At 38.4% G+C, this 25,077-nt stretch overlaps 1 protein-coding gene across 2 annotated transcripts in view; it reads right to left on the reverse strand.

Annotated features, from left to right (window-relative positions):
* Nucleotides 1-25,077, reverse strand: part of ENAH (ENAH actin regulator) — a 67,930-nt gene that overhangs the window by 22,800 nt on the left and 20,053 nt on the right. For both annotated transcript variants that reach the window (XM_087717853.1, XM_087717852.1), the window contains exons 2-5: nucleotides 15,786-15,951; nucleotides 9,810-9,987; nucleotides 7,836-7,920; nucleotides 1,002-1,357 (exon numbers count right to left, since the gene is read on the reverse strand). In XM_087717853.1, the coding sequence (XP_087573979.1) occupies nucleotides 1,002-1,357; nucleotides 7,836-7,920; nucleotides 9,810-9,987; nucleotides 15,786-15,951 (785 nt within the window). The remainder of the gene's footprint in view (nucleotides 1-1,001; nucleotides 1,358-7,835; nucleotides 7,921-9,809; nucleotides 9,988-15,785; nucleotides 15,952-25,077) is intronic.

The raw sequence follows: 25,077 nt of genomic DNA on the forward strand, positions 1-25,077 counted from the left end.
AAATACATAGTATATATAGTTTCAGCTTGGTTTATAATTCATATTGCCTCATACAAGCTATGCTTCCCCTGTACATCCAGTTGATTTGAAAATAACTTCAATCATATGTTTCTCCTCTAGGCCCTGAAACTACATTGCCCAGACTGAAAGCTGCAAGTGGCTACCTTTTATTTGGGCATGAAAATGAGAAAAGGAATAGAAAAGCATAAACAAAGAGACAAGAACAAGAAGCCAGTAACAGAAATAAAACACTTGAAATGAAACAAAGCAAAAGATCTTAAATTCTGGCAATAGGATTAGTGCTAGTAACAGGACTACTGATTAGCAAAAACAAGGATTTATAGACGCTTTTGAAGGACAAGGTACAGATATTTTAGAACAAAGTGAATATTTACTTTCTAGTCTTACTGGAATTGTATCAGCACAGTAACCATGAAATTGTCCAAGTGTCATGTTTTCTTTTTTTCATAAGATTTTTCTAATTGCATGCCTCTGATTGTTTAATATATATAGAATGAAGCCAGAAAATTTGTGTTTATATTAACGAGATTTTTTTTTTTGCAAAATTGACTATTTATAAGAAATAAATTTGGAGAACATTGAAAACTGACACAATGCAAATACTTATAATTTTAATTCCCCAAGCAAAATAACAGCTCCTTCTCATTAATTAATCCTAATTCATTCTAAAGCACAGAATCTATAGTTTTTGTGCAAAAAAGGTGAAACTAGCTTATTAAGTGAAAAGACTACTTGCTTACTAATTAACATTAAATAAGCATTTTTAAAGATATGACAATCCCTCCAGATACTTTACGTTAAAACTCAATATGAATATAGTCACACTGACACACTTTATATTCCAAAAGCAGAATAAATTCAGTCTGAATATAACTGCTTTTGTTAATTAGGTAATTTACAAGTAATTGGGAAATAATTTTAATCTTTGTCAAGCCAAGCTAATCAGAAAATCTGTATTTTAAAATTTTTGAAATTCTTACCAGCACTTGACAGTTTCCTCTCTCGTTCCCATTCCAGCTGCTCTCTTTCTAGTTGGTCTTGCCGCTCTCTTTCCTGTTTTTCCCATTCCAATCTCTCCCGCTCTTGTCTTTCCCGTTCTTGCCGCTCTCTTTCTAGGCGCTCTTGCCATTCTCGTTCTCGTCTTTCTCTCTCCTGACGTTCCCTCTCCAGTTGCTCCTGTTCTAATCGTTCTCGTTCCAGTCTTTCCTTTTCTAGCCTTTCTCGTTCTAGCCTCTCTCGCTCTAGTCTGTCTCGTTCCAGCCTTTCACGTTCCATTCTGTCCCGTTCCATCCTCTCCCTTTCCAACTCTTTTTGTCGTTGTTGTTCCTGCAATTGCCTAAAATAAAAAATAAAAAATAAGAAGAGTTAAATGAAGTATTTAAGTCAGAATAAAAGAAACTTGGTCATTAGTTTTTAAATACACAGGATGTTATGATAAAAGATTTGGTCTTCTATACCACAGTATTACTTAATTTACTATTTAGCTTGGTTTTTGATACAAAATTTATTAGTTAATGTAAATAGTATTCTGCTGCTATTTCCATAATATATATGGACAGATGTTTGTCCACACAATTCAGTTGAAATTTTCATCAATCATATCTGCAATACTCAAAACGTCTCAGTAGGATAATGGATCTTCAGCAAGTAGAACAAAATTCCAATTTAAACAGTCCTATTTTAAGGCTGGAGTACTATGAACAACTTCCATCTTGGAGGATTTATTTGTAGAAAGCCTCTGGACACCCCACAGAATAGCAGAGTCCAAATGATATGGCAGAATGGAACATACTTAAGTCCTAATTCCATATGCTTGTCAAAATATTTAAACACATGTTTGAAAAGAACATTTTTCCATGTTTCAAATTCTTTTTATTAGCTTATCAAAATATATAATACAAAGAAAAATGAAAATAATAAGAAACTAGAGGAAGAAAAAGGGAAGAGGAGAGTGTAGGGTTGTGGAGGGGGAGAAAGAAAAGGTGTGGACATCCAACTCTTTTTACCACAATATAAGATAACAACATTACAGCTTCAATGTCAGAAGCCTCAAGTCTCAAAAATGGTGAAGATCTCCAAAAAACAGTAACATTTGGCTAAAAAGAGCCTCTTTTACCTTAATAAAGATAATAATCTTATAAAACAATTAAGAAATGAAAGGCACGACTTATTGTCCATTTGATAAATGGCTGCTTTTTTAACAGTGAAGTAATTGCAGCTCCGCTCATAGCTCACACTGGCTGCTCTGAAGTACAACTACTGAGGCTTCCTGCAGACCACTGCTATATGGAGAATCTTGTGAGGTGATTCTAGGACTCTCCTTAACCCAGGAAAAATATATAAATAAAAGGAACATGCTTCCCTTGAGAAGCTTCAATCCAGAGGGAAGTCTGTGACTGGGCAGTCAGCCATGTTCATGACTTCATATTCATGTTCAAAAACAGCTTTAAGGAGAACAGAGCTGAAGCATATTGTATTTTAAAATGTAATGGTTAAGCCAAAACATGAGAAATGCAAAATTCTATAATATGTCACAGTCCAAGTGATCTTGTACTGTACTGTGGTTTTTTCATTGTTTGAGATTTTTTTTCAAGTTGTAAATACTTTGTAGCTATCCAGGAAGACAGCTGCTTTGAAGCATGGTGTACCAGATAATAATAAATGAAAACAATGATAACTTGCCTTCAAGATTCTAAATAACATAAAAAATCCAGTCTCTCTCTCTCTCCCTCCCTCTCTCTCTCCCCTCCCCTCTCCCCAAATAAAAGAGCAAATGTGGAAATTATCTGTCTTTCATTTAAAGTGTTTATACATTGTAAAGCAATAATTTAAGCTTCTTGGAGTGAAAAAAATAAATAACTACATCATGGAAAGTTAGAAAAAGATTTAAACAAAGCTTTGAATGTTAATGCTACATATAATCCTTTGGAACCAAATACTTTTAGATCTGGTAACTTGTGCTATATGTGTTCAAGTATTGAGTATTCCTTAAAGCAAATATATTGGGAACATGACAAAAACTAGTTAACTGCTGACTTTTTTGAAATAGATGAAACAAAGTAATGTAATGTCTCGCATAAGAGATTCTGTAAGGATGATCAATGCTTTAATTCTTAATATTCAGAGCTTTACTTAGACTTACATATTCAACAAATGTAGATATATCTATGGAATAGATAGATGATTTAATTTTTTTTTGTAAATCTTCCCAAGATTTTAGAGCACATTTAAAGGATTTAGTCATATCTTTAGCTCTGCAGGAAATATTTTATACTTTTGAAATAATAAAAACCCGAAATGCTACAGGGTTGGAAAGTAGTTTTATCAAGTGGGGTGGGTGGGAAGAAGATTCTCCTATTTTGTTAACAGTGATATACTGAAACTTTAAATAAAGGTATTCTGCTTTTATGTTATAATAAGGCTTATTCAGTGGTCATTCTAAAAAAGGGAAAAAAAGATATTTTGAATTGTGCAAGTTAATATTTGATGCTATTGTTAAATTGTCAGATTTTTACAAATTTTACAGAAGGTACAGCCTTCAAAAATTCATCCAGCACTATCTGGTTTAATGAAAGCTTCTGATAACATTAGATTACTGGTAACTGTTAACAAAGCATTGTATCCTGAAAATAATAAAATAGCCTATTTGCTTTGAAGGACTTTCATATGGTGTTCTGTCAACGAGCAATTGTTTTTTCTGCAAATTCAGAGATAATAAATATCAAAGATTTACCTGTCTTAAAGTTTAATAATATACACATACATACATACATACATACATACATACATACATACATACATACAAACAAACAAACAAACAAACAAACATACATACATACCTTGTTTCCCCGAAAATAAGACCGGGTCTTATTTTCTTTTGACCCTCCACATAAGGGGTTGGCCTTATTTTTGGGGAGGTCTTATTATTTTTCAGGTGCAGGAGGCACAAGCCCACCAGCCCCACCTTTTCCATCTCACCACCTGCTTGCCTGTGGCCACAATGACACAAGTTCTCCTTGCATCTTGGCCTTCACCTGCCCTGCTTGCTGGCCACTGAACAGCTGACTGCTGCTCTGGCCTTGCGGGGGAGGGGCTTCCTGGCAGAACACAAACACACACACACACTCCCCCTCTCCAAGGCAGCCACATCCCTTCATTAACTTGCTTTCCAGCTCCATTCTCCACTCCATGTTCAGGACAATAAAAGTGGACCGTGTGCCTATGGTAAAAAAAATACCAGAAAATACCTTCCAAGTTCTCGCAAAAAAAAAAAAAAAAAAAAGATCTTGCGAAGTTGGAAGTAGTCCCACAAACTACTTTTCTTGCCCTGCACATGGCAGTAGAGAATGGAGCAGGAAAGCATGTTAGTGGAGGGATGTGGCTGCCTTGGGAGTGGGGGTTAGGGATCTCTCTCTCACATACCCACACACCATCCTTTCCTTGGGACCTCAGCACAGACGCAGAGAAGACTTCGGATAGAGCATTTGGGGGATTGACTTTCTTTATTTTATTATTATTGGCCATAGTTCCATCAAAATTCATTTGTTGAATTGTCCCATGGCGAGTTAACCCATTTCAGGGGGATGTGAGTGCAGGGGGCTGGAGAAAGAGGGTTTGAGTGCATACAAGTGCAGGGAGGCCCAAGGTGTGTGCAAGCACTAAGAGGAAAAGGAAAGAGGGGAGGGGATGTGTGTAAGCACAGAGAGGCCCAAGGAAGAGGACACTTTTGGTTGGGTTCATGTGAAGGGATGCGCAGGAAAGAGGGGCAAGGAGAAAGTGTGAGCAAAAGGGAATGAGAAATATGACACATATGAGTGAAGAAAGTTGGGTTGTGTGAAATTTACCCAAGTAACTTGCGAGCTTCCCTCCCAGCTTCCCCATTGTATTTGCTTATAGAAAGCAAGAAGGGAAGGTTGCAAATGATGATCACATGATGATAGGATGCTGCAATCCATTTTCCTTCGAAGCTGGTTACCAAGTACCCGTATATTGTTCACATGATGTGGGAGCACTGTAATGGCTGGAACTTCTAGGAGTAATGGTAACTTCTTTCATTTAGCATGTTGTAATTTCAAACCATCAATGAACAAATGATCATAACTTGAAGACTGCCTGTATGATGTGGGAAATTTCAAGACAAACAATTTTCCCTTTTCCCAAAGCTGGGGAAACTTTTTGAAAATTTAACCCAAATTAATGTTTGTCTTGGACATCTGCATCACTGTGTAGTTTTGTGTGTGTTTGTCTGCTTTAGCTGTATCTTTCTAGAAAACCAGGCAGAAAGCAAAGGGGGCTTACAAGCCCCATTCCTCAACAGGCTATGTGTGTGAGTGAATGACCATAAGCCAAACTCAGGAACATACAGTAGGTAACACCATCTCATATAAAGGGAGTCTTCACGTTACAACCATTCATTCAGCAACTGATTTAAAGATACATAGAAGTTGAACAAAGGGGCATATGACTAGTCCTCAGAGTTCTGGCTGTTGCAGTGTTCCTGCAGTCAAGTGCATACAATTTGTGTGCTTGGTGACCAGCTTGTATTAACAAATGTTCATGTGATCACCATTTGCAACCTTCCAGCCAGATTCCCACAAGCAAGTCAAAAAGTAGGCCAGCAGGAAAGGTTGTAAGTCTATTGGATAAATCTCCTTTTTCCACCTTTCTTTGCTCACATACACATGTCCACCTTTTCCCTTTCCCCAAACACATTTTTCCCTGGCCTCTCTGTAGCACACACACATCTCACTCTCTCTTTCCTGGCCTCATTGGGTTCACACAGGTACACGCCCTGTACCTCTTTTCCAGACCTTCCTGAGTTTACACGTATCTTGCATCTTCCTTCCTGGAGGTTCTTACATTCAAATCAAAAGCAATTATTTGTATAAAAATACAAAATTCAGAGATATTGCATAATATCTGCCAATTACACAAAAGGTTGTGTACAAATTTAATTTCTCAGACTCATAATCAAGAAATACATTACAAAAAATAAGAGAGAAAAAAACACAAGCAAGCTTTTTAAAAAGGTGGGTGCTATTCAAAACCTTAAACCTAAAATCACAGGCACTCTCTCAGCTATAAAAAGAAGGAAATGGCAAATCAGTTCCAAAATCTTGCCACAAAAACTTCAAGGACTAGTTCAGGAAATTACCAGAAGTTCCACTGATTCAAAAGTACCCCCACAAAGGGGGGGGATCAAAGTCAGTCTTGTGATTGATAATGTAAATTCACAATTTTAATCTACTATCATTATCAGATTATACTTAATGTCCAAGGATAAGGAACAAGACTTGCTCCCTGCTTCCACCTCGAAATGTAACAGCTCTGTAAACAATGTTGAGCTAAGTATAGATAAATATTTTCAATATATCCTTTTAAACATAGCCTTTAATCCAGGGTCCCTAGCCTCTGGGCCCACTACTGTGCTGTGGCCCATTGGAAACCAGGCTCCCACCACTGCCGGTTCACACAGCTGAAAAGTTTGGGGACTGCCATTTTAAACATCACTTAATCAGCATCATTGCTTTTTTGAAACTGTTCATTTTCTGACTTTTTTATAGCAAACTGCAAGCTAACAGCAGAATTCGGTAAGAGGAAGACAGAACAGAGAACAATGACCAAAAAAAATGTGTTCACAAATATCATGTGCTATATCATGAATATATCCTGTAAATAAGCAACCCTGATCCTGAATCAAATACTATCAAAGGAATAAAAGACAACTAATTTTCTAGAAATGAGTAAAATTTGTGAAAAATCTAATAGAAATTACAAATTAATTATGTAACAACACAAAACACGTTTACTTATGAGTGATATGGTTGTAAAAAAAGACATATTTTGCACTACAATAATTATTTTGTGCCCCTAGATATTACCTAGCAGAAGAGGATATGTTGTAATGGAATGTGATGAATGCATGACTATATTTTCTATTTATTATTTTAGTTTTTTTATATTATGAATGGGTTTGTTATTTGATTGCTAATTGCCTGGAATCTTTAATAAGGGTAGCATACAAATAAAGTAAATAAAGAAACTAGTGCCTAAATAATAATAATTAATAGTTTAATTTTGTTTCAGTGAGCACTACAACTTTTTAATTAAAAGATTAATTTGACTGCATATACTCAGTAAAAACGGTTTCTGGGTAGAGGGGTGAAGAAAAAGAAGAAGATAAAAAATTATATACACTTTAACTGTGGTATCAAAATTTCTCTCAAGACTATAGTTGCACTTCTCCTTTGTCGTTCTTTAATTCCAGTGATTCAAAATGTCTACTACTTTAAGATGGATAACAGCTTGATATATTACCAGATCATAATGAAGTGATGTCCTCATTATTGTATTGATCATTAGAGAAAAAGGCAACTATTGTGAATATCCTGCTGCTCTCACTAATTCCAAAAGAAAGCTGCAACAAATTATTTGGACATATTGCAAAGAAACGACATTGAGGAAATTATCTGCCACCTCTCTCCTAGATGGAACTTCAAGATTTGGTAGAAGACAAAAGGATCATTACCACTGTCATACTGGAGCTGTAACACCATTGCAGATTCACTAAATTTCACACAGAATTTCATACCATTTTTATCTAAAATACTTGTGAAGAGGAGAGATATTTTCAGAAACTTTTGCTTTATTATTAAATTATTTACTTTTTTCATAAATGACCATTACATGGCCAATCGGAGAAGACCATTACAAAGTTTCTGGAAAACAACAAAAATTGTTAAATTTCAATAAAAACATTTTAACTATCACCATAATTATTATAATAGTTGTATCCTTTTAAAAATTCAACTAACCGTCTCTGGCTTTCCAAATCTTCTTGTGCTGGGCCATTTTGCACTTGTGGGGGAATTTGTGCATTTTGTCGAGGCAACGTTGGACCTGAGGAAAATTAGGTTATAATTTAAATTTTATTACAATATCATTTGTAAAGATCCATTTTATGAAAAAAAAAAGTTCCATCAGATTTTGACCTACTAATGTGTTATTTCTGATAATTTTAAATAAAACCATATTCAGCTCACCAAATTTAGCATCATTATAAAACTGTATCTTTGGGCAAGCAAAGTTTGAAGTCAAGTATTCACCTAAATAAAATGCTGTTAGAAGGGAGAAGGAAGTATGATTGCCAGAAGAATCAGTAACAATTTCTAAAGGCAGATAAGGATACATTGCTTTTATTAGTATCACAAAACCGAATAAAAGCCTGCACCTCTCCCCTTTATTAACAGATGAACTCATACCACAGTAGGCCAAACTTGCAGACATACACAGATTTGCATTTCAAGTTATAAACATCAAATGGTCAAATTTGTTGACCATTGTTTAAGAATCTAGTTGGATGATACGGAAAATGGAATAACATATTTTATGTAATCGATTTAAAATAAACAAATCACAATACATGTCACGACCATGCCATAGTCATAATGGAAACTAAACAAAAATTGCCTCCAGATATGGCTTTCAAGGGCCAAATATTTTTCAACAAAGTGTTCTTTGTTTCCAGAGACAGTAATAAACTTACAAATTTAAAAATTTGGAATGTTGAATAAAACCGTCTATTTTTCTCCAAACAATGGAAACATCTCCTTACCTCATCCACTAGACTTGTAGAATTTTGATGATTTTAAAATTGAAGGCTGCCCCATGCTCCAGTTCACATGGACTATAGTCAACATGTAAGTTAGGGCAATTTGAGACACACACACACATACCCAACGTTACTGAACTTAAAACCATCAGCAGCTGTAGCTGCTGCAAACAATGATATAAGATGCTAGAAATTATTGTGGTTCACTATGGTGACTGCCTGATCTATTATCTCAGTCCCCTCCCAATTTTGAAGCTTTCTGTTAATTTCAAAATGTTTGGTAATATGTAATATTGTTAGTATCTTCTTCTTAGTTCACAGTTCTTTAAGAAGGAGATAATGATCCAAAATCATCCTGACAGGAAAAAAAACTCTACTCCTGCTTCACTGACTTTCTGAAGAAAGAAAACAATAAGAAGCTGTAGCTGCAACTAAAGCAAGCTGAATCTGTATCTAAGTTAAAAGTCCCAGTCTCCAAGGAACTTCAAAAAGCTATTTTAACTCTAGATTCCTCTGAAGATAGAGACCCCAGAGAATCCATCTACTTTGGATGTGCTTGTAATTTTAAATCTGCTTTCTCATGATTTGAAGCAATTAAAAATTTATATAGATGCTCTTAATATGTCTTTTGAGACATAGTTTCTTCCTCTTAGATAAGAATGTGCTGGAGCTTCAAGAAACAGAAACTGGCTCTCATGAATACTGATTAAATCAACCTGAATTTGCTGATAAGTAGTACATCAAAGTTTTTGATAGGCTGTAGAAAAGAAATAAAGCTACCCAGAATGAATTATTCTATTTACTGATTTCTGAAGCAGAACTAATGTACATTGTTAATGTTCTTTATGATACCAAATCAAATCAATCTTGAATATTTGTTGAATCTAGGTAGGCCATATCTGCCTACATAATTAAAATTTTCTAACTATAATTGTCTCCAATAAGGAAAGCATAAAAAGGAGAAAGTAATAATGGTGAAATAGTTAGGTTTATTATTTTCCTTATGGAATTTCATATAGAATATGGTGCATAGAGTACAGGGAACATCTCATTTTGAAAATATATACTTTCAGGTATAAATCACAGTTTATATCACCATTAGAAAGTTAAAAGTTTATATTACAGATATGAAATACACAAACAGAATATAGAAATGATATAGAAATAGTAACCTTACCAGAGTCTTGTGAATTTAACACTTCTAAGGCATGCATCATGGCACTTGCAAAGACATTGGCATCTTCTTTGCTGCCAAAGTTGAGACCATATACTTGTCTAGCATCCCTCCACTGATGAAAAGTCTGTGTTGCTTGATTGTATTTTAATCCTTTTGGAATGGCACAATTGATTACCACCTAAACAAGCAATGGAAAAGTTATACCCTAGTTGTGTTTATTATGATGCACACAATTTTATCTTCTTGTTCCAAAACAATTAAATGGATTTAGTTTTATAGTTGAAAACGCTAAAATAACGTAATGATATTTTAGTATACAATCTTCCAAATAATTGCTAAACATAAATATTTAACTATAATTACAAAAAGGATGAGATAAATCATAAAAGACAAAGTCCATATGCTGAAGATAATAGAAAAAGTCTAGATCTGCATAAGATGCTGAAAGTTGATTGCAAGAGGTCCCATCCCTGCATAGTGAAAGTTACCTATTTTAATTTACATTTGTACTGCATTTTTACTATAAAATACTATTCTGTATTTTACTAGTTTTTAAAAACTCTTGTCTTATTTTTAACTTCTGATGGAAAATTTCTATTTTTCTAACTAACTACTTTTTATTGTGGGAAATTTTATCTCAATTTTTTTCTATGGTCATTCTGTTATGGTACACTTACTTCTCTTATCCTTGAGAATGAAACGGTTTATGCTTTTGTCATGAAGGCTGAACTTCCAAAGAGTTTTGGACTATATTAAAATGTAAACTACAATAATTCAAGGATTTTGAATACTACACATAATATATTTACAATGGCTACAAAAAAAGAGATAAAGCCCTTTGGGAAGCCTCTGAAAAAATGCTTTTAAACTTACAAGGTCTAATTGAAAACTCAGATAAAAGTTTGATAAACTAACAAAGGTTTTAAATCTACCATAGGACAACACCCAGATACAAATAACAGCAACTGAATTCAATTCACAATCAAATGGGCTGGAACCTAATCTGTTGTTGGGAATTGTGAAGGAAAAGGAGGCTGGTTTGAAAACTGCAGGCTTAGTGGAAAAGGCTGAAATATTACAGATCTTTGAAGATCTTTTGCATACAAAAAATTCAGAGATGACAGAACTGATTAGTGATGCACTAGACTTTCTTAAGATAGATGGAGTTTGGAGAGTGGATATATTATATTTAATCAGAAACCAATTGACAAGAGATGCTATGTTTTTATTTATAGGAAGCTTTTCTGAACAACAAATGCTGTGGAGGTACTTCTAATAGAGAAATCTGGGGGATGGGAATGAGAAGCAGTTGTTGGAAAAGATACCAATCAAAATCTTAAGGGAACTTTTTATTATTAAGAAGCAAACGAGGATATTTGCTACTGGATGGATCAGAGATAAGGATTGTGATTTGTGGTAGATAATAATAAAATGTCAACAGGGAGTTTAGTGTTTGACTTTGCTATTAGTTTACCTGTTAACTACCTTTTTTAATATACGGTAGATAGCCAACTAGTCAAATTGGTTGTAAACAGACTTGTAGAAGTTTATAAATTGTGGGCCTGCTTCACAAGAGAGGAAATTATTATTGCTGCAATATACTTATCTGTATTCAACTGGGGGGACAATATAGGTATAGGTGTCTTTGTCTTTTTTTCTTTTCAAATGCACATTTTAATGTTTTGTTTAGCTTTGTTTTGTTTTTGTAAGATTTCTTTTTTTCCCTTTTTCTCTGGAGTTTGTATTCTAACTTTTTGAATAAAATAAAACATTTATGGGGGGGGAGAAATACATCACAAAGTTGTACTGGCAAGTGCAAGGAAAGCTTTGGAAATGTAATCCAGATGACATGGTAGGGGTCTATATCTACAAAGACTAGGATCATATCAATAATTGTTTTCTCTGTGCCAGTGTGCCACTCTATGGAAACAAAAACTGAACTTTGAAGGAGCAGGATAGAAAGATTATTAATGCTTTTGAACTTTGGTGTTGGGGAAGATCTACACAAGGGACAGCAAAACAAACTAATTATTACACTCAAAATAGAAATAACCAGACTTAAATCATTTGACTATATGCCTTTGTGGGGGGTCACAGTTAGCAACCATAAAGATGAAGTTTCTCTATGGAAAACTGTTCCTAACTTGGTACTTCAGGTTGTGGTTATGATGCACTCATAATCTCCTTACACCTAGATGTTCTCTTCTCTTTCCTTCCATCTTTCCCAGAATTAGAACTATCTCCAGAGACCGTGATCTTTGTATAATGTCTCCGAATAAGATAATCTGAGTCTGCAAATTATTATTATTATTATTATACAATTGTATCACAGTGGCCAGTTGTTTCACCGGATTTGGCATTGGTTACTAGTCAGGCCCCACCCAGGGGCCTAGGACGTCGTAACGTATTTTCGTAATATGCGTGCAGATCCAAGCAGTGCAGCTTTTTGCATTTGACTGATGGTGATTTTGTCAATTTTTAACTGTTTTAAATGTAATTCCAGTGCTTTTGGAATAGCACCCAGTGTGCCAATTGCATTATTATTATTATACAATTGTATCGCAGCGGCCAGTTGTTTCGCTGGATTTGGCATTGGTTACTAGTCGGGCCCCACCCAGGGGCCTAAGACGTCGTAACGTATTTTCGTAATATGCGTGCAGATCCAAGCAGTGCGGCTTTTTGCATTTGACTGATGGTGATTTTGTCAATTTTTAACTGTTTTAAATGTGATTCCAGTGCTTTTGGAATAGCACCCAGTGTGCCAATTACCACTGGAATTACCACTGCTGGTTTGTGTCATAGTCGTTGAATTTCGATTTTTAAGTCCTGGTATTTTGCGATTTTTTCATGTTCCTTCTCGGCGACCCTGCTATCACCTGGTATTGCAATATCTATGATTGTGACCTTATTTTTCTCAACCAGTGTGATGTCTGGTGTATTATCCGCCAGTATTTGGTCCATTTATATACGGAAATCCCACAAGATCTTGACCATCTGATTTTCGGTGACTTTTTCAGGCTGATGTTCCCACCAGTTTGTTGCTGTTTTAATATTATAATTTTTGCACAAATTCCAATGGATCATTTGTGCTACTGAATTGTGCCGCAATTTATAATCAGTCTGCGCGATTTTTTTACAGCAGCTGAGTATGTGATCAACAGTTTCATCAGCTTCTTTGCAAAGTCTGCATTTGGCATCATCAGAGGATTTTTCGATTTTGGCCTTAATGGCATTTGTGCGGATAGCTTGTTCTTGCGCAGCCAGGATTAGTAACTCTGTTTCTTTCTTTAATGTACCTGTTGTTAACCATAACCAAGTTTGTTCACTGTCCACTTTATCTTTTATTTTTTCTAGAAATTGGCCATGCAGTGCTTTGTTCTGCCAACTCTCCATTCTTGATTTTATCACATCTTTTCTGTATTCTTGTTTCGTCTGTTGGGCCTTCAGTAGATTTTTGTTCTTTACTTCGATTAATAGATGTTCTTGACTTTCTTTTAAATAATAAGCCAGTGCGTGTTTTTCTTCTTCAACTGTTTGCTTCACTTGTAATAATCCTCTGCCACCTGATTTTCGGGACAGGTATAGTATATCAGTATCACCATGTGGATGTAAACTGTAGTGCATTGTTATTAGTTTCCTGGTTTTTCGGTCCAAAAGGTCCAAATCAGCTTGTGTCCAGTTAACTATACCAGCTGTGTATCTTATAACTGGTATTGCCCAGGTATTTATGGCCTTGATTGTATTTCCACCATTCAATTTAGATTTCAAATTTTTCCTAACTCTGTTGGTGTACTCTCGCCTGACAATAGTTTTTACTTCTCTATGCTTGATGTTATCCAACTGCAGAATGCCTAAGTATTTGTAGGCTTCATTTTCGTTGCATTTAATTAGTTGGCCATTGGACATTTCAATTCCCTCACATGCAGTGATTTTGCCCCTTTTTATGGATACAGTGGCGCATTTTTCCATGCCAAACTGCATTGAAATATCGGTGCTGAATACTCGGACTGTGTTTGTCAATGATTGGATTTCTATTTCTGACTTTCCATAGAGTTTCAAATTATCCATATATAGTAAATGCCAAATCTTTTCAGCTTCTTTGGCTGTTTGGTAGCCTAATTTCATTTTTTTTAAGATTACTGATAGTGGGATCATTGCGATGATGAAGAGAAGAGGTGAAAGGGAATCACCCTGGAAAATTCCTTGCTTGATATTAATCATTCCGTAGATCTCATTTCCTACTGCCAACTCAGTTCTCCACTGTTTCATCGCCTTTTCAGTAAAGAATGTAATATTTTTGCTAATGCCAGTTGTTTCTAAGCATTTTATGATCCAACTATGTGGCAGTGAGTTAAATGCCTTTTTGTAATCAATCCAGATTATTATTATTAGGTGGCGCAGTGGTTAAATGCAGCACTGCAGGATACTTCAGCTGACTGCAGTTCTGCAGTTCGTCTGTTCAAATCTCACCGGCTCAGGGTTGACTCAGCCTTCCATCCTTCCGAGGTGGGTAAAATGAGGACCCGGATTGTTGTTGGGGGCAATATGCTGACTCTGTAAACCGCTTAGAGAGGGCTGAAAGCCCTATGAAGCGGTATATAAATCTAACTGCTATTGCTATTGCTATTGCTATTATTGGGGGCATATTATGTAAACACCCAGCTCTCTTGAAAAAACTAAAATGCTGGGTATGTAGAAGGAAGAATAAGAGAATAAATAGCAGCAAAGTGGATGAGTGTACTTTTGGAAGATGTGAAAAACAAGGTTCAGGCAGATCATTTTGAAAAAGATCTATGTCATTCCAAAAAAATCAAATTCCAATTTGACAGCACATTTTTAAAAAATCAATCTCAGAAAACAAATGCAATGATATTTTTTTCACTTTAACACAGTGTTTTGAAAAATCCCATTTTTTTCTATGTGAACTGAAACATCTGTGTGAACTTCTATTCTTCTTAGGCTTTAGAAGTATCTTTTTTGTGGATATTGGTCTATCCAAGAAAAGTTAAGAAATACCTAACACTTTATATTATAAAAGTCAAATATTTATTTTAAACATTTGTATAGCTGCTCATATTAAAACCAAACTTTGGGTGGCTTACAATAAATAAAAACAATATATGTAATCATAAAAGCAAAGACATGATAATAAAACCAAAAACAGAAAAAAATGGTATCATAATCGTACTGTATTTCCTTGATGCAAACTGCAACATTCTCATCAAACTTTGACTTTACCCTGTCCCAAAACAACTAAGTCTTAAGTGCTCTCTGGAAATAATAAAAGTGTGGGGGCTTGTCAGATCTCAAAAGGCAGGAATGTTCTAAAGGGTAGGGCCCAGGCACACTTCTAACAACCTGAAGTGGCAATGTTTAAGGGAAGGGACCTGGAGCATGCCTACCCTCTTCACTCTGGTGGGATAAACAGATACCCCCACATAGTCTGGTCTCATGAAGCACTTTTAAGGTGATGATGAGCACCTGGAAAGAAACTGGGAGCAAGCACACAACATATACTATGGGCAAACCAAAGGGCATCCAGCACTGCATGCATCATTGAATTCTGGCCAGTTGTAACTTCCAAGCGGTTTTCATGAGCAGCTCCATGTACAGCACATTGCTGGAATCCAATAGGAAGTAACCAACACAACTGACTGTTAGCAAGACCTCCCAATCCAGGAAAGGGCACAATTGGTTAGTATGGCAAATTTGGGCTAAAAATCCTCTAGCCACAACTCCTACCAGCTCATCAAGCAGTATCTGTGAGTCTAGGAGGACCTCTAAACTGCACAAGAGCACTATCCAGAGAGCGCCCATTCAGAGTTAAAGATGCAATATCATCAGACCCTAACAGGCCAAAAAGCCACTCTATCTTACCAGGGTTAAATCAAAGCTTGTTCCTCCCATCCAGATCCTCCTTACCTCCAGGCACCTGTTCAGTACTGTGATCAGTAAAAAGATTATTAAATAACTCACCTGATGATCCTGAATCTTCCTGCCAACTACTCTGAATGTATTGTTGCCTGTATGATGATATATATGAACTCTGCTAAATCCAGTAGATCCACCAGCTGGTACCCATTTCTTATTGGCATCATCATAGACCATTACAGCAGCTCGTGCTTGGCAGATGCTCTGCTCACTATTAAGGCAAAGAAAAATAAATGGGTAGAAAAAAGTATAAGTACAATTCTGAAATATTTTTCATGAAAATAGTATCCTATGACAAAGACTTTATTGTATCATTAAGTTCAGCTCATCAAACTCAATTCTATAATTTCTTTTATTTGATTAAAAGAACTTATATCATACAGTTAAATTTTGGATCAAATGATATTAATAAGTCATTCATTATTTGGGGAATTATATTATATTTTTCTTAGAGAAGAAATTTTTAAATAAACCGTTCCTGAATATCTATTCTTCATGTTAATCTTACTTGACCATTATTTAGCCCACATAGGAATAACTAGTAATAAGGTTCATAGCATTAATAAAAATAATTATAAATCCCATAATAATTACTAGCCTTTTAAAAAGTATAGCTTTAGTTTAAAAAAGACTGGTTAGAAAACAAACCACAAACTAAAAGTTAGCCACTATGGTGGTTTCTTTACTCAAATCCTTATTTTGTTTCCTTCTCCACTGCCTTAGTTGATATTTATTTTTCCTTTATTTTTCAGCAAATGTTGGGGACAGAGGAATGTGTCCTCTTTCTTTCTCTATTAATGTGGACATATCACATCAGCTTCAACTCTGGCCATCAACTTCTTTGGTCCAAAACATGAGACACATTTAGTGACTGAAGTTAACAGGTAAGGCTGAATACAATATAAACAGCACACATACTTGCTTAATCAATTCAATAAATTTCCATATATGCCAATATGGGACAAATGAAGCCACAACTTTGAAACACTATAGGATTAGTGAACAACCCCACACCAGCTAGACCTGTAAAATGCTTGAGGGGACAGGCCAAGAAGATGCAAATTAAACAAAATAAGAAATTCAAATAGATGTGTCATGACTTACATCTAAAATTCAAAGGATGCAATAATATTTTTTCATGAACTATCCCTAAAACCTTTATGAACTCATTTTTTTCTGAATATCATACTCAAACTTTTTCTCTAGTCATATATTTTATTTCAAGAAATCTACCATTTGGCAAAGCATTAGGATACTTTTACAGTATATTACCATGATGGCAAACCTGTGGCACACAGAGCCCTCTCAGCGGGCACGCCAGTTGTTGCCCCAGCCCAGCTCCACTATGCATGTATGTGCATCTCCCACCTGCCAGATGGTCTTCGGGGTGCATCCAGGGGACACACATGTGAGGGATGTGGGATGCATGCATGGGGGGTGCTCACATTGCACTTTGGGAGCTCACGCCCCATTTTGGCTTCCAGGTTGGTGCAGGCGGCCTTCCAGGCACAAAATGGGGTGTTTGGGCCTCGAAAGGCTCCTGCACCAACATGGAAGCCAAAAATGGGTGAGGGAGGGGGTCGCATGTGCATGGGGGGAGGAGCGTGGGGGTCATGGATGTATGTAGACGGGGTGAGACGCACGTGGGGGGTTGTGCATACATACATGGGCGGGGGACATGTCCATTGCATTATGGGTTTCGGCAAGCAACGACAAAAAGGTTAGCCATCACTGGTATATTAGAAAACTCGTGATCCCCAAGTCATCATTTTAGAGATATTTTCTTACTTAACTCCTGAACCCCCCTGCCCCCCTGTCCCATGGTAACTTTTGCACACCTTCGCATATCCTCCCCAATGCAGAAAGTGCACTGGGATGCACTGCAGGTTGGAAAGAGTACGCAGGTGGGTATGAGGAGCTGCAGGAGTGGGGGAGGGCATGCAGGGGTGGTAACACGTATCAGGAAAGCACACAGCAGTGTATGAGTGGCAAAAGCACTGCAAGCACAGAAGGGCTAAGAAGGTTGTGTGGGTTGGGGAACTTATCCAAGCAACTTGTAACCTTTCCTGCTGCTCCCCCTTGTTGATACTCCTTGCTAGCTTCCAAAAATCAAACACTTTGCTTTTGGGAAGTTGTCAGGGAGTGCTGGAAATGACCCCAATTGATTATGGCAGCATTGAAGCAGCCACAACTTTCCCAAATTTCATTCCCACAGAAGTCCCAGAATTTTGTAAATTTGAGGTATCTTGGTTCAAAAACTGTTGCTCTAAGATGCACCATTACAGACAGACACAAGAGTTTTAGTAGTATATAGGGCAGTATCTCTCTCCCTCTCCCTCTCTCTCTCTCTCTCTCTCTCCCTCCCTCCATCCATCCATCCACCTACCTAACTACTACCTATCTACCCATCTATCTTAAATATAACTCCAGAAACAGATTTTCGTGAATTTAAGATAGCGTAAGGAAAATGTTGACTGAAATCTAGAAAATTATTAACACTGTACTAAGCCAAGAAACAATATCACATCCCTCTGCATTTTTTAATATAAAGTACGGATTCAAGTTCTATTCTTCTAAAAGGAAAGCTTACTACTATGACTTTGAAGCATAATAAAATATGAACCAGAAACATTAGAAACAATGTCTACTTAATTCAGCCTCAAAGAAACTTCAAGGACATCTGTTGTGAATGAGAAAAACTAGCTTATGGTATTTGACACATAGTTTCCCACCTGTTATTTGCTTAGCTTTTTTTGGCTCTCTACAGTTTTGTCTTCCAGAGCAATAAAAATGTCCAATGTAGAAAGCCTTTTAAAAAGTTAGGTCATGCCATTCTTAAAGGGCAATGAAACCCATTTACATGCATCTTATTTAAAAACAACTATAACCAGCTTTCTACCTGCTCTTTAAAATTTATGCAATTGAGATACGGATTTCTACTTTGGAAATGTGCAATTTTAGTTAGAACATAATCATGCATTTCTCTGCTCAGGAAGGAAGGTCCACTCAGTTAAACAGGATTATTTTTATTTTATTTATTTGTATCCCACCTAATAAATAAATAAATAATAGGAGAAAAATGTGTGTTGGATATGTTTGCTGCCTTGAGTTATTTGTAAAAATAATAAATTTTAAAAATACCTCCAGGCAGCAAACAAATCCAACACACCTTCCTCCTATTTTCCTCACAACACTGTGAGGTGGCCTGGGCTGAGAGAATGACTGGCCCGAAGTCACCCTGCTGGCATCTAAACCCTTAAAAATTTCTCCAAAACATTCATCAGCAAATACATATGAAACATATATTATTATTTTAAGAATATAAAATTATTATTTAATACGTATGTAACATTGAACATGAGTATTGTTAATGTTGATAGTACTCACTATATCTGATTGTGTGCCATGCTTGGTATCAACTTTCAACTATCATCTAAATCTTATCTAGAATCTTCTGTCCCCAGGGACCAGGTCTTCCAACAATATACAATATAATGATTATGCAAAAGTTTTCACTGCAATAGAAGGCAATGCCTATCAACCTGTGTTTCTACAAATTCCTAATCTTTCCAATCCAGGGTCTGCTCTCACCAAAGGCAAATAAGGGGAGGTTTCTGCAGAACTAGTATTCTGGATGGAATGATAGTCTAATATCACCACATTTTTAGTTTCATGACACCAATACCAGTCCATCCACACTGCTCAGAGTCTTGCTGGATTAGAGTGGCATAAAAATTTCTCCAGTCCAATTAGTTCACCCCCTTCAATTCTATACTTTTTCTTTCCAACAAACAAATTACTTCCTCAGGAAGATACCACTGTATTCTGATGCCCTTTCTAATTCACTACTCAATTCTTGCCTCAGTTCTGGAAAATAGGGAGCCTCCACTTAACTCCCCCACTAACACTTTGCTTGATGTGTCTTCTGAGGGAGCCAAGCAGCTGCTTGTTGACAGTCACACATGCCAGGTTCTATGGTCTCCTAACAAATGTTTTTGAAGAACTTCAGTATTTAACAGCTGCTGTATAATAAATTGCCAGCAATTTAACTGGTGCAATAACTGGTGCAGCAGTTTCCATACAGCCTCACCCATGAGTCTGAACCTCCTCTTCACTAATGTTAGCAACTTTTATATTTTCCTAATACCATCCCTTCATTGCTCTGCACAGGCAGTGATGCACCGATTTCTACTGATTTCTTTAGCACACAGGTCCCATTTATGCTTTCTCACTGTTTACTTTCTACATCAATCTCATACAAATAATATCCATTCTTTTGTCTATCTCTCTTCCATCTCTCATTTCTTTGATGCATGCCAGACATCTACCTTTCTTCCTTCCATTTCAATTTTCATTCCCCATTTTTTCTTCTTTTCCATTTTTAATTTTCTTTCCACATTCCATTTTCTTCTACACATATTCTTGTGCTTCACTATCTTTATCTTTTCCACATTTAGAACTGTCCATTTAAATCTTCAAAAGATTCCTGGCCTCCAGTTCAATTCAAATCTTTCTCAATGTAGTTGAATCCTACATTCTATCATTTCCATTCATTCAAAACAATGAATGAAAGAATTTTGATTTTAGTATTTTAGAGGTAATATTAAGAAACAAGGGTAAGGCAATACAACAATAATAATATAATAAAAATAATGAACTGGGGAAAAAAACGAAGAGAGAAAAGCCCCATATAACAAGTCCCAGCTAAAAATATTAATTACAATCAATTTAGGTACTCACCCACCCCACCCCCAATTCAAACTAACTCTGGGCATGTCACAATGATATATATTATATAAATTACTACTAGCAATGTTGGCAATTTATTATACGGCAGCTGCTTAATATATAGCAAGCTCAGCTCTTTTAACATATTACTAAATGTAGACCACATAAAAACAAAATGCTATTTAAGAACATTTCAAAGATAGAGAATAAATGTCTGGAATCCACTCTTTAACATCTAAAGACTTAATTTATTTCTTCCCTCAAGCTCAAAAGAGCCAAAGTTCTTTATAAAACTTTCAACAAAGGGTCCACCCTAGCCCAAGGCCTGAGACTCAGATTTTAAAGACTTGTTTAAATAGGGTCCAACTAACAGCTCCATAAAACTGGCAGAATATCATTCCTGTGGGCTTAAATAGCAACAGAGGCCCATTTTATGGACTCCCATCAGCTTATACCATTTAATTGATGGGGTCTGAAAACAAATGTACTTTACCCAATTATATAGTAGAGGTAGAAAGTATGGAAAACAGAGGGTCTAATGATAATGAGTACACTGAATTTCATCCAGAAGCACACTAATAAGTAGTGCAGCTCACAAAACAGAGGTATTACGTGGATGTACTGTGGCTGGCACACCCATAACTTCCCATGCCACTGCATTCTGGACCAGGTATAGCTTCTGAGCAGAACTGAAGAACAGTGCCACATAGAGTACATTGCAACAATCCAAATGCAAGGTAGCCACAGCATGAGTGATTATCCTAGGAGCTTTTTAATTAAAGTATGGGATTCAACGTTTTCCCCAAAACTATTGTTAGCAAAATCACAGTAGGTCTTTGCTACCATGATGGTAGTTACAGTTTAAAATTATAAATTACTACGATGAGCATTGTATAAGAGAACTGTATATTATATAAGGTAAAGGGGCTTTGGTCTTACCTGAGATGCCCTTTCTCATGATAATCAATGGGAGAGTCTAGGATGGGTTACTCTAGCCTGCTAGCTCTTTGACTGAATTGAAATTTTGAAGACACACTTCCCTGGTAGCGATTCTCAATCGAACAATGAAGACAAACTGAATCTCCTACTCCATCCAGTCCAAAACTTGTGCCCTTCCCGGCAACTGGACCAAACAGTCAACCAGGTGGGTCTGGACTTTCCTGTTGATCATCATGAGAAAGGGCATCTCAGGTAAGACTAATGCCCCTTCTCCATTTGATCAATGGGAGAGTGCAGGATGGGACAAGCCTTGGCAGTTCTATGGGAGGGATCTGTCTTGGTCTGGAGTGCTGGCCTCCTCATGCCCTCGCTGCAGAACACGTCTGCCAAATGCCGCCTCTGCTGAGGAGATTGAGAGATTGAGATTTGTTTTATTTATATGCCGCCCTATTCCCTACAGGGAGTCAAGGCGGCGAACAACTCAAACGGGAAAGGGAACAAACAAATACAAGACAAACATTTAAGATAGCCAACAACCACACCTGTCGAGAGGGGAAGGGAGCTCATCAACCCCAGGCCTGCCGACACAGCCAGGTTTTAACGGCTTTTTGGAAGGCTTGGAGAGAGGTGAGGGTCCGAATCTCTGCGGGGAGTTCGTTCCAAAGGGCCGGAGCTGCAACCGAGAAGGCCCTCCCCCGGGTCGTAGCCAGATGGCATTGGCTAGTAGACGGAACCCGGAGGAGGCCGACCCTGTGCGATCTAATGGGTCTTTGGGAGGTAATTGGCAGTAGGTGGTCTCTCAAGTACCCAGGTCCAATACCATGAAGAGCCGAGGTGGCGCAGTGGTTAGGGTGCAGTACTGCAGGCCACTTCGGCTGACTGTTATCTGCAGTTCAGCGGTTCTAATCTCACCGGCTCAAGGTTGACTCAGCCTTCCATCCTTCCGAGGTGGGTGAAATGAGGACCCAGACTGTGGGGGCGATATGCTGACTCTGTAAACCGCTTAGAGAGGGCTGAAAGCCCTATGAAGCGGTATATAAGTCTAACTGCTGTTGCTATTGCTTTATAAGTGATAACTAGCACCTTGAAGCGTATCCGGAGACTGATTGGAAGCCAGTGCAGCTCGCGGCGGATAGGTGTAACGTGGGTGTATCGAGGTACACCCACAATTGCTCACGCGGCTGCATTCTGGACGAGTTGAAGTCTCCGAATACTCTTCAAAGGCTGCCCCATGTAGAGCGCATTGCAGTAGTCCAGTATTGAGGTCACGAGGGCGTGAGTGACTGTTGCGAGTGCCTCCCGGTTCAGGTAGGGATGCAACTGGTGCACCAGGCGAACCTGGGCAAATGCCCCCCTGGTCACAGCCGACAAATGATGTTCTAAAGTCAGCTGTGGGTCCAGGAGGACTCCCAAGTTGCGAGCCCTGTCTGAGGGGCATAGAATTTCACCCCCCAGCCTGAGCGATGGAATACTAACCAAATTTTTTGGAGGGAAACACAACAGCCACTCGGTCTTGTCTGGATTGAGTACAAGCTTGTTAACCCCCATCCAGACCCTGACAGCCTCCAGGCACTGGCACATCACGTCGACCGCTTCACTGAGTTGGCACGGGGCAGACAGATGCAACTGAGTATCATCCGCGTATTGATGGTATTTTATCCCGTGCCGTCGAATGATCTCACCCAGTGGCTTCATGTAGATGTTAAACAGGAGGGGGGGACAGGACCAAACCCTGAGGAACCCCATATTTCAGGGGCCTAGGGGTCGACCTCTCTCCCCCAACTAACACTGACTGCGACCTGTCCGAGAGGTAGGAGAACAACCGAAAAACGGTGCCTCCCACCCCCACCTCTTGCAACCGTCGCAGAAGGATACCATGGTCGATGGTATCGAAGGCCACTGAGAGGTCAAGAAGCACTAGGATGGAGGGATGACCTCCATCCCTGGCTCTCCAGAGATCATCGGTCAGTGCGACCAAAGCGGTTTCCGTGCTGTAGCCAGGCCTGATGCTGTCCTGTTGCTCCTGGGAGAGAAAGACCTGTCCTGATATAGTGCCTATGAGTGCCTCCAAATGCACCAGTCTTGTAGTAGGGATGAGATGATATTTGTTCAGGTTTATAGAGAAACCATGATCCCTTAGGACCCGAATGGTGGTATGTCGGCGGGGCGATGCCTGAATTAAAAGATTGTCCAGGTAACATTGAATTCAAATTGGTAAAGTTCTGAGATACGCAGCCGGAACAGCCATAATTTTGGTGAACATCCTTGGGGCCAACACTAAGCTGAACAGAAGGGTTGCATACTGGAAATGGCGGTGCAAAGCCTCAGAAATTGTCTGTGACTTGGATGTATGGAAATATGGTGGAAAGCCTCCGTCAGGTCCACTGAAGTCAAGAGGTCCCTGTGCCAAATTCCCGCCAGAATGGACTGAAGTGAATGCATCTTGAACCTTCTGCAAACCAGATGCCTGTTGAGTCTCCTGTGGTTTATAATTGCCCTCTACCTGCCCAAGGCCTTTGGGATGACAAATAGGATGGAATAGAACCCCTGCCTCCATTGTTCTGGTGGAACTAGTTGACTGGCCCGAATATCCAACAAATGTCAGATTGCCAATTCCACGAGACCCCTTCTTGCTGGGTCCCTGGAAGTGGGACAGCGGAGGAAAAACCTCAGGGGGGGGGGAAAAGAAATTCTAAGAAGAGCCCTGAGCTTATGGTCCCCAGGTATCATTTGTGATCTTCTCCTACCTGTCTGAAAAGAAACTGAGACAATCTCCTATGGGAAGAGCCATCTCCAAGTCATTCTGGCATCTGTAAGGTTTACTGACACTGCCTCGAAAGGGCCACCTACTCTGCCACTGCTGCCTGCCTCTACCTCCAAATTCCAACTTCTCAGGTTGGTAGTTGGATCTAGAAAGAAAGGCCACTGCTGTTGGGGAAACCCAGACCCAGCCTTGGGAGGGGACCACCTAAAATACAGTGAGGCATGAAAGTCCACCCTCCTGCCCTGGAAAGGTAGCACCTTTCACACCTCTGGTTTCAACCAAAAAGGGCACTAAGGATTCCCCAAATAGGTCCCCTCTCCCAAAGGCAGCAGATGCCAGCTTCCATTTATTCTTGGTGTCCATGAGCCAATGGCGCAGCAACAGCATGCGATGAGCTGTCACTGCTGAGGCAATGGCTCTAGCCAAAAACTTAGCTGCATTCAACAATGCATATGCAGTGAACTCAGCCGCCACCATGACCTTGTAGCGGTCTTGGTGTGCTCAGCTATTCTCTGCTGGGATTCGGCTTTGCAGCCGTCTGCCTCGACGCAAAGATGCCCTGGTGAAAAAGGACACCACCGTAGTGGCCCGGATCACCCAGGAGTCAGCCTATGAAGGGCCATCTCCTCCCTTCTCTCCTCAGCCTTCAAAGCATCCTCTGCATCCAGTGGAAGTACCAAGGTGGAAGTCAGGGCAGCCACTGGAGCATCTACTTTAAGAACCTGTACCAGATTCATAAGATCAGTGTCAATGCAATAAAGAGTCTTTTCAGAGCAACTGGGTCTAGAGAAAACGGCTGGTGCAGTCACTGTCTTTTTATGACATCCATGAACATCCCTGGAATAAGGGTAGCATCAGCCTCCGCAGTGTGCTCCATAAACAGGAAATCCTCCTGTACAGTGGAAC

The sequence above is a fragment of the Thamnophis sirtalis genome, unplaced genomic scaffold (assembly GCF_051295495.1).
Source record: "Thamnophis sirtalis isolate CommonGarterSnake01/CBP01778 unplaced genomic scaffold, rThaSir2_p1.2 scaffold_6, whole genome shotgun sequence".
NCBI classification, from domain to species: domain Eukaryota; kingdom Metazoa; phylum Chordata; class Lepidosauria; order Squamata; family Natricidae; genus Thamnophis; species Thamnophis sirtalis.